We start from the raw sequence: 13,667 nt of genomic DNA on the forward strand, positions 1-13,667 counted from the left end.
AAATCATTATTTGTCGAATTCAGAGGAACCATGTTGCCTTCTTGCAGCTTTTACACTAGTTGCTTTTGCACTGGGAGGAGCTCACTGGATTATTTATAAAATGAAAACACTTAATTCATCCACAAACTCCAGAGCTTATGTTAAACTTACACAGTAAACACACAAGTGAGAATTCCCAGAGTCTGTCAAGCTTAAGGCTACTGTCAGAAGCATGCGCATAGGGTATATTTCACAGTTTGACATCATCAAAAATAACTGCAAGTGCAATGGTAATGCCATGCACTGAGAGGTTAGATTTTTTCAAAATCCCTTGCAGGAAAGAGGTATTCATATTCGTAAATGCAGCATATGAATGCCTAAGCCCTGAAGAGGTTTGGCAGCTCTGCAGCCTATCATTATATCTAATCGCCTTTCTCATTTTCTGCTGTTGCTACAGAGGTGCCAAGGCAGAACATTTGGTTCAAATGCCCTTCTCAGCCATTTACAAAAAAAGGATTTAAATTATGTGGAAAAGAGGTTTTAAAGAAAAATGGTGGAAAGGTCTTGCCCTCCTTGCAACAGCAGCCACCTTTATCCTGTGAGGATGTTGGAAGGAGAGACCCGGGTGTTATCGTGACAAGTTAAGGTGGGATAAAAAGGACGCCTGAAGCTTAAGCATTGTAAACTTTGCTTAAAGGCCCGAAGCGTTCTGAAATGGCCAAGCAGATGTCAAGCTTTGCAGAAGGGAACAACAGAAAGCAAAAAGCTCTCTGGGCCAATGATGCGATGTGAAGGGGCGTGAACTTTTGCTTTCTCATTCACAGCCATATGAATTCTGAAGTATGTAAGTGTGTGTGATTCTGGTTTGTTTTTAGATAGTAAAAACAAGATCTGCACGACATCGCCTGAAGCTCATGCAATGTTTTACTTTCCGATGATGGACAAACAGGTTAGGGTGGGGGGGGCAGATGGTTTACCGCTTGCTTCCTCTTGGCTGTTTCTTGGCTTGGTGTCTTGTAGTGGATGTGGCTGTTATCCATATTGCTCTGTCTGTCTCTGGACCACTGAGTTTTTAGAGGAAGAGTTCGAGGGGGAGCTGTTGGCAGTTTGGAGTTTTGAAAATGATCTTCATGTAGCATGCCTCCTCTTGTCCACTGACTTTGTCCTGTTGTGCCTCTGCAGTCCCTGAGCTCCTGTTGACCAAATAACTCCTTAATATGTTGATTGTGAGTTTGCTGCTGATATGACATTGCGCCCCTGGTGGCCCCTGTGTTTTCCTTGACAACATCTGTGGCAGATTGCAGTACAGTATTATCATCCACTCTCCTTCCTGCTTCGTAGGATCCATCTTGTGATTTTGTCATATGCACATCCCCAGTCACACCTACGATGCCCTTGTCAAACTGACTTTGAGGGTTTACAATGGCTTTGTTCTCTTTACTCAAAGACTTCTTTGATCTTTGTGGCTTGAGAGGAACTATTTTGGTGACTTCAGAGTTCCCTGTTTTGTTGCAATCTTTTGCTCCCATGTGGCTTGGATCTTTTATTTTCCAATCCTCACAATGCCTTGCGTCACTCTCCATTCTACTCCCGTTGCCCTTTGGGAGATAATCTAGACCCACCGGAGTTTCAAAAGTCTTTGGTCTCTCTCGATGAATATTGTGCTCATACTGACAATGCCTCGTATCTCTGCTGACTATTGCACTCCTCTGATTGTCAGGCGGAGATCCATATCCATTTTCCTGAACATCATTCCTTGCTAATACAGAATCATAATGCCCGTTAGTTGCTATTGTTTCATCCATAGGGCTCATATCTGTTAGCCCTGCTGCTGTTCCAGGTCTAGATTTTAAAGGATCCCTGGGAGATTGATAATTGTTCATATTTGCTTCAGTCCAAGGTGTCGCAGAGAATGTGTCTCTACCCACAGAAGAGGTCTTACTCGTTTCCAATTGAGAGTAAGTATCCAGTGCTCCTTCATAGGCATCACCGGTCGCCTATGTTGACATAGAGTAGACAGTTGCATTAGCCTAACTAGACACACTGCTCTTCCATTTGTCATATCATTCTTACCCCCTCTTAAATACTGTAGAGAAGAAAAACAGTGATTAACTGGGGGACCTACAACTGTGTAAACTTTCCGATTTCTTTTGTTTTGGCTCAATGGCATCAACATTTTGACAGAAACAAAAGGTGTAAACAGAATAGGAAAGGATGACCAACACATTTTGAGGAAAATCATGATATCCAGGAAATTCAAGCATAGTAAGTAACTTGAGAATAGGATCTCTTTCTTACTGGTTTACGCTCAGGGGTTCCTCCTGGAGGAGTAGCTGAGGAGAGGCGTTTCTCCCTCTGGGCCATCTTGCTGTTGGGCTGCCTCAAAGCCCTCTTCAGCTCATTGATGCTGGCCTGGTGCTTTTGCAGAACATCTTCTGGCTTATCCAAGAACTGCTGCTTACACAGTGAAGGGCACATCAGGGATAAAAAAAAAATACATATATATCAACATTGAAATCCCAGATCTGAATCTATTATATTCTAGTTACTCACACTTGAACGAGATATGGATTCTGCTCTGGTGATGCTGTGGTGCATGATTTTCCATTTTGTAACTGTGCTAAATGATGAATTAAATGCAGCACCACACAATGACCAGAAACAGATCTGAATCTTATTGTAGTATACTCAGATCATGGGTATTATCCACATTTTTCTTTTACCGTGCAGCATTTTAGACAAAAAGAAATTCAGTTAAAATGGTCTGGAGGTTTGAGTACTTTGCTGGTGCTGCACATCTTACACATTATGATGAATAACCATTTGCACTCTGCTTTAGTAAGCACCTAATAATCTTTGGAAGACAGTCTATTCCTAGAATATACTGTAACTCCAGACAGATAACAACAACAAAAAAGACTTTAACTAGAAGTAGTGTTAGAAAATATAAAACTGACATGCAAAAGTATAATATTCCATCTAAGGAACTGGTGATGTTAAATATTGTATAACATGAACTCCATTGCTGTTGCTGTTTACTGTGTTCTCTAACAGGAAGTGACAACCACATGACTAAGAAAAAAACATCACACCTGATGAGGGTCACAAACAGCACATGCCAAAAAGAGAGGGCAAGCAGTACCTCCTGTTTGGGCCGCGGGGTGGCCAGATCCTTGTCCAACAGATGAGGGAGCCCAAGGTGGGGCAAGTGAGATGAAGTGAAGGGTTTTTGAGCAAAGCAGGAGGTTGAGAGTATTGGGGAGGGGTGTGAGGTGGGGAACAGATGCGTGCAGAGACAAAGAGGTAAAGTGCTGCAGGTGAGTCAAAAGGCAGGCAGCCAGACGGACAGACAAACATAAACAGTTGACACCATCGAGGGATTTTTGACTAAGACTGTTAAGCCACTTAATGTTCTTCCAAGAAGACAGGGACAATCCATTTAAAAGTCAGCCAATTGATAATTAATGCAGTCATTTATTGACTGAACATAAGTGCTTGGAGAGAGGGATTATTCCCATACTTCTTTATCCAAACAGTTGGTGAGATGGCATTACGAAATCACAAATGAACAGACCCTTAGAGTAATGCGATGCCAGCACTTAATAACACTACCACACATACCTGCACAGGAATAATATGAGACACCCTTAGCATATGAATCAAAAAAAATGTATGAATTTGTGCTTCTTTACAATCAATAAGAGGGTGTACCTCGAAAGCCTGCTGGCATGAAAATAATCTAAAAATAATTATTCATGAAATAAAATGCAGCACCAGGAGATTTGTCAACTGGGGAACTACTGATCCACTGAATCATCAACAGTGCTTAAGAACCATCTGTTTATCCTCCCCAAAAAAACTACGAATCCCTCTAATTTCAGACAAGGACACTGTTAAAAGATGCACAAGCATGAACACGTGTTGACAACTGAAAACAAAGCTGCAGTGCTTTTTAAACTGAAGCTGTGCTGTTGAACATTAGAGCTCAACGGCAATGAAGGAAGCCTAATGTGAATTTCCACTGAAACTGTTTTCTAGCAGGCAGAGAAGAAAACAGACAGGAAAGAGCCCGAATAAATGTATATTAAACAAGTCGTGTCTATTCATCTGAAGATCGATTCATGCATGTTTCCATGGATTATACTCCTGGAAATCATCATATGAAAAAGGAATAACATTCCCTCCGGAGACAATCAGTCAAAACAAAGATAGGTTGTGTTTACCAAACACAGAGTACGGATGCATGACCAACAACAACCATAACCACACAGACAGACACTAAGGTCCAAGGCCAAAATACCTCTGGTTTTGAGTCTACAGGCGAGCCTGCCTCCTCACCCTGCAGGAGAGGACAAGGTGAAGCGACGGCAGAGAGGTCGGAGACAAGAGAGAGCAGAGGTTAGCAAAGTGTGTTAACATTACAGCAGGGAGAAGAAGAGAAGAACTGTTAGAGGCAGGATGCTGGGTTGAAAAAAAAAACATCTTGCAGCAAAGAGGTCACGTTAGAATTTGGGAGGCGCTTTAAAGAAATGAGAGAAGAGAGGAGTAATATTGAGACGTCTTAAAAGTCTGAGGAGGAGCAGAAAATATGGGAAATTAGGCCAAATAGTAAAAAAAAAAAGTGAGGATGGTGATTACAGTCTTAAATGAAAAAGGAGTGTGAGAGAGAAGGATGAGGACTGTTAGTCGGAACTTCATGAGGGATTTTTCCGATTTGGGGCAAAGCAGCTGCTGCGTACTTTTTTCGAATAAGCCAACACAAATGCTTTTATATCGTGTTGTCTTTGTTTCCTCAAACTTGTGATATAGTTTTCATACTCAAAAGTGAATATTTATCAGGTGAGTATTAATTGAATTTCATTTCCATTGATTCACATGAGGCTTTTGCTATAATCCAAGGCAGCAAAGGTGCAATGAAGGAGGGTTTCTGTATATTTGTGCCGTATCCTCTCATTTCGTACCTTGAGCTCAAAAGTCTTGGTGGGTGTTGAGATGTTGGCACCCCGAATATGTTTCTGAACTTCTTGGTCCTGAAAGTCATGCTGCTCTAGCTCCTGATCTGTGTACTGGTCCTGGTCCTGGTCTTGATAGTGGTACTGTTCATGATCCAGGTCCAGGCTGCCCTCTTGGTCCAGGTCTTCTCTGGACATGAACTGTGTGCGTTCACTGGAGCTTCGCTGGGACAGCTGGTCCATACTGTCGCCTAGAGCTGAGGCTGGTGAGGTGAGAGAAACATCAACGACCTGGACTCCAGTGTTTAACAGGGTCACAAATTTCAATAGGTTGATGAAATCTGTACATGAAATCACAAGTTAAAAAACTGCCTTCAGTTCTGTTTTTGCCACTGCTCAATATTGGGCTCTCAGAGGTTTGATACACTCTCCCTCCAGAGCCATAACACAAAATCAATAAGCCCTGTTGCTGAAAAATTTACACTGCACAGGAGAAAAAAATGTATTTCCATGCATATATTCCTGCCCATGTATGAATCCATTTTCTAAACCTGAGGGGCTGAAGGCAAGTTATTGTCTCATAATCCATAAAATATAAGTGAACATCTGTGTGGGCTGTGTAATACTAGCCTAATAATAACTGTGTCTGTATCTCACCTCCATCAATGCTTCGGGGCAGCATGTACCTCTTGCTAACAGACCTATCGAACTGTGGGGCAGGCCTGTCAATCAGGGCACTGGCCTGTCTGGTCTGGGCTTGGGTCCGCCCGCTGTAGCGGAACTTGGAGCCGATCACAAGGAAGCCCTTGGGAGGCGGCTCTGGGGAAACCAACCTGCAGGAGGAAGGTTCATTTTGTGTAAATTTACCACAAATACATTCTGTTGGTATATTCTTCTTAATTACACAGAGCTTTGTTAGTTTCCTGAAAGCGTGTGATTTGGTATTAAATATAGGGAAAATAAAGACAATGGACAGTTATATCAGTTTATTAGATGTGTAGAGTTTATCAACAGGTGTTGATTTCAGCGAAAATATTATAGTTTTAAAATTGTATTTGCTTTCTTGCCAAGAGTAAGATGAGAAAAGTTGTCACTCTCATGTCTGTAGAGTAAATAAACCGAATGAAACTACCACCAGCTGGTTAGTTTATCTGGAAACGGACCAACAGCTAGTCTGGCTTTGTCTAAAGATGACAAAATCCCCCAAACCAGCACCGCTAAAGCTTCCTTTAAGTCTTGTCGTCACAGTCAGGTTGCCAACCGAGACTCCAGGAAATTACTGTCCCTGGCCAAGAAATACCACAATATGTCTAGTTTGTCTAGTAGTTTTACTCAGATTAAGCATCTTAGATGTAATGTGCGTGCTTTGGCAGCACAGCCAGGCTACCTGTTTCTCACCATTTCTAAGCCATCTCCTCCTGGCTGTAGCTTCATATATACCACACATACATGACAGTGGGATCAATCTTCTCATCTAAGTTGTCAAAACCGTCAGAAGTTAATTTAAGCCCAAGAAAATATTCAGTTAATATTGGAAATTTAATACTAATTCTTGAATTGTATGCTTGTCTGTAGACAAATTCCACGTTTTTACAGATTCAGCTGACGTGCTGTGAACTGACTAAAATGTTCTCTAGATTATAATGGCAGTTAATTAAAATGAATGAATTAATTAATGGTGTACAAGCTGATCACTGTCTCCATTTCCCCTATAATTATAACAAAATTATCTTCTCCTCTTCAGGAACCTTCCTAAATTTCACATCAGGTACTATCAAAGAGATATAAACTCTAAAAAAAATGTGTTATTTGAAGGGTAGCTCTACTGTGCCAAGTGTTAACAAGTCATGCGGGGGTAGAAAAGGTGTGTCTGTGAATCCTACCTGAAGAATGTGTGGTGCTCAATGCAGACCTTCCACAGTCGCTTCGAGGCCCGATGGTTGGGCAGCTTGAAGCCTATGGTGCTCTCAAACTGTTCATACTGAGTGGTGAGGGGAGGGACCGGAGGAGGTGAATGAGGAGAAAAGGAGGCGAAGGAGAAAAGGAAAGTGAAGGGAGTGCGGGGAAAGACGGAGGGATGGTGGTGGGGTGAATTGTGTTTACTCCGCAGCAATGGAAAAATCAATGTTTTTCAGTTTACTGTTTGGAATATGTTCTTGTGCCTCCTACTGCCTCGTCTACCTACAAATAAGCCGTTCATGACCTCACTCCATGAGCTGTTCAGTGGTGTGAACAGGAAAAGACGCTCTTAAATCAATATGTTATTAGCAATATAACAGCTCATTAAACATTAAGAGTTGTCTATTTACAGGAGAAAGCCAACTTTTGCCCCCCCAAAAAAGAAAAAAAAATCTGTGGGGACTGTTTAAAATAAAATGGCTTAAAAACACAATAACAACCCTCCAGGCAAATTTGAAGTGACAGTTGACTTAAGAGGATAGATCACCAGAACAAAATACTTAAGCAGAATGGCCTTGGTATTCACTATGAAGATGTCAGTGTCAGTTGAACAGCGGGTATAAAATTCACTGTAGATACTGCCAAAAAAAGATAATACTTTTAGGGAGCAAAATCATTTTCAAGTAAAATCCTTGATGAAAGTGCAAATCCTCACGACTGGCTAATCAGTTTATAGTCACCATAGTGGAAGAGCGAAGTAGGAGAAGAATAAAAACATGACCTATCAGCCTAATCTTTAAGAAGTATATCTCAGAGCTATAAATAATACTCCTCTTTCAGTTGTCACATGGTTTGCTGCAGATAAATCACAGAACTTTTACACTTTTATCAAACCATGAAATGACTATGCTGCTTGGGACGAGTCAAGAAAGACAATGATGTAATTTTAACAACTGTGAAACCATGAAATAGAAATGTGCTATTGGCTCTTTACCAAATAATCCTTCATTCCGCTTTCTTCGGCTTTACCAGAGTGACTGTCACGGGCTGTTCGACTGGAATTGTGCATGCAATAATTGCGTGGTGAACTCCACAGTCAGGCAAAGTGCAAAAGACAACATAATGACAGTTTTTATTTACCTCTCCTGGGCGGATCTTGATGTAGAAGTTGCTTCTCTTATAGGAGATCTTGAGGATTTTTGGCCAGGCGAATCGATTGATCCTCAGTCGGTCTCGGTAGATGAGCAGACCGTTGGCGCTCACACCGAGCATTATATCAATTCCCTCTGAATCCTGGTGAACACAAGCATAAAGCATGAAAAAATAAGTGCACTGATGGATAAAAAGTCTGGGAGCACTTTCTTTTCAAAAGTTTTATCTCTGTACCTTAGCGTGATGCAAGTCCACACCATACATTGAGAGCTTCTTGGCATTTTCTAGAAAGTTCACCTCTGCATCAGCTGGACTCATTCCCCTACAACACAAATGCCACACAATTAATCACTTCTTTCATATTCACACCACAAATCAAAAATACCAGTATGTCTCATTATCCTCATGACATTCAATGTATTTATTTTCTCTGACCTATAGTTATGGTGCAGTTCCATCACTCTCTCCTCTAGCTCACGTGTCTGGTTGGGTGCAAAGCGAAAGTCGCTGACATAGTCAGGACCATGTTCCTCTGGCTCGTAGTCTCCAAGTTCGGCCTGGACAGTGTAGGAGCCCAGAAGGGCGTGGGTGACAAACGAGCAAGGCAGACGACCGGACAGGATGTCGTCTCTCAGCTGCAGGCACAGATAGTACCTAAAGAAACCCAGGAGGTGGAGGCAGAAAGGCTGCTGATACTTTGTCCAATACTTTGGGGTATGAACAAATAGTGGCAAATTAATGGCTTTCCTGTCAGCCTTAGTTGTATTTTGTATTACAGAATACATCTGAATTTAGTATTCATCCTTCTATAACTTCTATACAGTGATGGCATATTTGCCTATCTGACAATAAAAGGTATTTAATTCAAACCAAAAATGACCAATATTAACTACCAAATGTATTCTTTTCTTCTAGTGCTATTCATTGAGGATTTTAGATTGCAGGCACTGAGAACTTTAGCACCAATCCAACAGAACTGTGGTAGGACTTTATTTAATATTATATTTTTTATAGCAACTTCCATACAAATGTGCATCCCGAAGTGCTTCTTAGAGCAACAAGTAATGTTTTATGTAAAACACTTGCACCACACACACAACAAACCCCCTTGGAGTGGAGTATAATTATAAATAAATAAATAAATGAAAGTGAAAGTGCATGTTTTTGCATTTTAAGCATTTCCTCATGGGTAACTTTTGATATTTATCCACATGTACTTTTGATCTTGTTCTTTCCCTTTGATTTGGTCATGATTAAAATACTTGGTCGTGACCATAACCTCAAAATATTTCTTAACCTCCTATATGCAGTATGTCTGCATGGAGTACAATGAAGTACATACACTCCAGAAAACACTCTAGCAACAGAAACAGATTTTATAAATAGCAAACCGGCCTATTTTTTGTCACACATTCAGAGTCACAGACTGAGCTGTATTGTTTCAAATGCAAGTTCCACTGAGAGTTGATTTTTTATTTTGTGTGTCCTGCACATGGTGTCCGGCCCATATGGACATAACAAGCACTAAGCAACAACAACACTAACAGCAACAACAACAAAGAGATAACATGTCTATACATAACACAAATGCCATTGGTTTCTGTTGAACATTTTGTTGCTAGTAGCAACCACTGCCAACACAGCTCTGTAGCAGTTAACGGACAATAACATCCAGCCTCTTGTCAGAAACGTGACCAAGCATATCTTGACATCTTTTATGTACTCCCCAGGTGAACTTGTTGGAGCATTATCTGTAATACTCTGTTTGTCTTTGTTCTGCAATCAGTAGACTGCTAATCAAGATTCCACTAACTTAGCATTCTGAGGCTAATATGTTGCTCATACAACATTTCAAGCTGGGTAACTTTTACTTCTACCCTTAGCTAACTGTATTTGACTCTTTCTACTTTTACCAAAGTGGCAATCTCCATGGCTGTTAAGGTAAATCTATGCAGGAGTGCCAAAAACTGCAGTTCTTCAAATGGCCTGTTTACAGCCTGGTACAAAAAAACAGTAATTTCTCCATTCAAGACAACTGTGTCTGAATTTCTATTCAAGGCTTAAAGATGTGCATAACAGTGTGGTTGCTTTGATTGACAGGTGGATGCCTTTACAGATGGCTTGTTTGAGCAACCAGGCGTCATTGAGCCTGCCTCATCAGGTTGACTGATGATCAACGTCTTTGCCCATTTTTAGATTAGCTGTGAGGCGGAAGAGCCAGGACTGCTGAGATGGCAGCCGCCAGAGCCACCATGCTCTAAGCTTCATATACAGTTCTTCAGAAACCAGGGTGACGTCACAGATACAACGTCCATTCTTTATACGGTCTATGATTTTACCCTTTTAGACTCAGATGTGTATGATTGCTACATAAATTACAGTGTTATGTGTTACCTTAGCATATACAGTGATACTCGAGAGACGCCAATTTGACAGCTACTGTAGCTAACCTATACTTATGAATTCAGTTTCCTTGTTACTGTAGTGTTTATTTGACAGGAAAGCCATAAAGAGACAGTAAGGCAGGCAATGGACCACAGGCCGGAATCAAACCTGGGTCGCCGCTGCAAGAACTTAGCCTTTCGTGCATGGGGAAGGCACTGTACCAGTTGAGCCACCAGGGCCACCTTAATGTTTTGACCCTTTGTCTTCAATCTTTATTGAATATCGCTGCATATAGTCTTAGCTCAGATGTGTTTTCTTTAAATCCTGCCCAACTTATTTAACATATTAGCTCTCAAAGAACCAAAACAAATAGTGTCCTTTAACTATGAGTTCAAAAGTTCCTGCTCTTGTACTCAGATCTACCTGGTGATGTCTTCGATGAGCACAGATGGGTCTGGAGGGTAGAACTTGACAGAAAATCCAAAGATCCAGGAGCCAACTGTGGACAAACCAGCAGCAATGTGGTTTTGTGAAAGTCTTGTCTGTTCATTAAAATGCTGTATGTGTGCAGATTTGTGGTGTGTGTGGGTGGGTGTATGTCTGCTGCACTTACCCCGAATTTGCTTCTTAATCTCTTTGGACGGATCCAACCAATTCTGACAAAGAAAGAAAGAGACAATCCCCTTTGAGAAATTCAACCTTAACAAAATCTTCACATTTTCAAAAGACCCTTCTTAAATGCTGCTCTTCTCTTTTTAAATCAATTCCCTACGTAGAAGCCAAATATATTCATCCTAGAGTAAAATGGATGAAGGCTATAAACACTGGAAGCATCAATATTGCGACTATAAATGCCAGTTGAATGCAGCTTCCTCTTCTTAATGTCACTAGAGCTTGTGTACCATTTTTTAAAAGGCCATACTGTCTAATCACATTTTCAAAGGTTAAAGGCCATGTATGCCTCTGTCGGGCTGTAAGTGCTTAAGTGCAGTTAAAAGGGCAAAGAGGGACTCACCGTTTTTATAACACCTGGAAAAACAATCTGGTTAAATGGGCTGGTTGGCTCAAAGGGTGACTGACATTTGCTCTGAAATCGGTAACAAAATCCAGCCAAAGAAAGTAGATATCGAATAAAATCATGCATAAAGAAACATGCCAAATCTGTCAACATATATTTGGCCTTGCACTCTTTGAAGCTATTCACCACAGAGTGACCTAAATTACCCCTATATATTATTAATAATGCTCACTGTGGTAATGAGTGCTACAAATAAAAATGCACTACTTCCACAACAACATATTTTCCGAGGGCTCCCATATTCACTGAAATGCTTTATTACATACTGTATGAGTCAACGTATGAGTCAAGAGGTTCAGTCACAGTTCAGAGAATGAATAAAAATGTGTAATGTCCTAGTAAGATACATTAATGCATGTGTGTGTGCTTGTGTTTCTTTGTGTATTTGTGTTTCTCTGTGTCTGACCTTGGAGTTGTCCGTGTCCTGGAAAGTCAGGCCAAAGTAGTCCCTCTCCAGCAGGTTCAGATGGCCACACACCATGTCCAGCAGGGTCTGGCCCTTGGCAAATTTCTGTTACACACACATACACAAATGCATATGAAGATATATGAACACACAGGGAGTGGGCAGGTGACACAGTGCAGGTTCAGGCTCAGGCATCGTAAACTGTAAAAGAATAGGACAGCGTGCGTTAATGCAATTTCTGACAGACTGTGGCAGACTGTGGGGTGTCTGCTGGCATAACTCCCATAACATATAACTGCAACTGGTTTAATTCCATCCGGGAACCTTTGTTATATCTCACACTCTTCTTCCTGTTCCCATATTTCCTGTGTTTATCTACACTATGAGCTGCAGATTTTTTTTTTTAAAGACTGTGATTTTATGATTCAAAAAATATATTTTATTTTTGTATAAAATCCTTTGTTCATCTAGGTGAATAATAACTGGATAATATTTTATCAGACAATGATATATTTTCTTTTTTTTATATTAAATGTCACAAATGAGTCAGAAAATATCAGGGACATAGATAAAAATCCACCCCGACTGTGGTTTGAGGGATGAGTCTGTGCCTCTCCCTTGTTGAGGAGGAGGAGGAGCTACGCTCTGTGACTAAATAAGGGGAGCAATTCCCTTTCGCATCAGTGCCGTTTCAAGAGACCACACCTATTTTCTGTCCAGTCCTTCAGGGCTGAGAACAAGGACTCTGTGGGTTGCACAGACGGCCTTGGCAAAATGCTATTTCAACACACACATGCATAGGCACACACATGCACACAGACACACACATGCCAGATTCATCTCCTAGGGAAACCTGGCTCCTATGGCGACAAAGCAACCAAGCAGCTGTTACCATGGAAACAGAAGTAATAGGTCCCTTCTGTATGGGCGTGTGCCCTCTCACTTTCTCTGGATCTGGTTACTACAAGGCCACCACAAAGCTTTGTTCATCTCTGGTAAGAAAAGCTGGTGGCACAGTCAGCATGCATTTTAAAAATGTATGACAGGCTTATTAATTAACCATTATGAAGTGATCTGTCTCTCAATCAAATAAATAATAATTTACATCCTGCTGCACTGACGCTGCCACAGGCACACACAGTAGTGAGAGAATAATGCTGATTAACAGACAGGATGCAGATATTTGGGGGAGTGGTGCACATATTCAATTTCCCAAACAAAATAAAATTGCAACACACATCTGAGGTGGTCCCCCAAGCATGGCAACCAATTCAGGAGCTGCTGATGAGATTTCGTCGTCTCTCCAATTGGCTCCAATCACATTTCTGTATCTAGTTCTGTGGGCTGATGGTGTAATCCTAGAAATCCATTTTGCTGATTGCCTCACCCATGCAAACAAGATGAGGAGACAGTGCACATGTGCGTGAATAGGTTAATAGGTGACTGAGGAGAAAGTAAATCTACTGAACTTAGTCACTTTAACTAAGGTAAGTGGAGACGAAAGCACGGTGAATTCAAATAACGAGAGAAGAGTGAAAATGTGTTGTGTAGCACAAACCAAAAAATATATAATGTATGATTAAAGATAGATTCATGCTATTAATGCTAATTTATCTGCAATCAATCCCACCACAGAACAATTTTAGCAGTGAAAATCAAATTATGATCAAGCTCAAAAACTTAAGAAACATTCTTTTCCTAAATGTAACTCTCAAAATATAACCCCGATGACATCATAGGGGTTATTTCGTCAGACTTGAGAAAAGCTGTGCAAACTGTTTGCACAGGTTTTCTAGAACTACACACGATCAGTAAA

At 40.9% G+C, this 13,667-nt stretch overlaps 1 protein-coding gene across 1 annotated transcript in view; it reads right to left on the reverse strand.

Moving 5' to 3' along the window:
- LOC104919431 (band 4.1-like protein 1) overlaps positions 1–13,667 on the reverse strand; it is a 40,496-nt gene that overhangs the window by 6,327 nt on the left and 20,502 nt on the right. The window contains exons 4-16 of the mRNA XM_019274682.2: positions 11,852–11,956; positions 10,981–11,023; positions 10,791–10,866; positions 8,418–8,636; positions 8,217–8,304; positions 7,971–8,123; positions 6,815–6,912; positions 5,589–5,764; positions 4,941–5,194; positions 4,280–4,318; positions 3,122–3,151; positions 2,278–2,433; positions 957–1,976 (exon numbers count right to left, since the gene is read on the reverse strand). Coding sequence (XP_019130227.2) covers positions 957–1,976; positions 2,278–2,433; positions 3,122–3,151; positions 4,280–4,318; positions 4,941–5,194; positions 5,589–5,764; positions 6,815–6,912; positions 7,971–8,123; positions 8,217–8,304; positions 8,418–8,636; positions 10,791–10,866; positions 10,981–11,023; positions 11,852–11,956 — 2,457 coding nt within the window. The remainder of the gene's footprint in view (positions 1–956; positions 1,977–2,277; positions 2,434–3,121; positions 3,152–4,279; positions 4,319–4,940; positions 5,195–5,588; positions 5,765–6,814; positions 6,913–7,970; positions 8,124–8,216; positions 8,305–8,417; positions 8,637–10,790; positions 10,867–10,980; positions 11,024–11,851; positions 11,957–13,667) is intronic.

The sequence above is a fragment of the Larimichthys crocea genome, chromosome XV, assembly GCF_000972845.2.
Source record: "Larimichthys crocea isolate SSNF chromosome XV, L_crocea_2.0, whole genome shotgun sequence".
NCBI classification, from domain to species: domain Eukaryota; kingdom Metazoa; phylum Chordata; class Actinopteri; family Sciaenidae; genus Larimichthys; species Larimichthys crocea.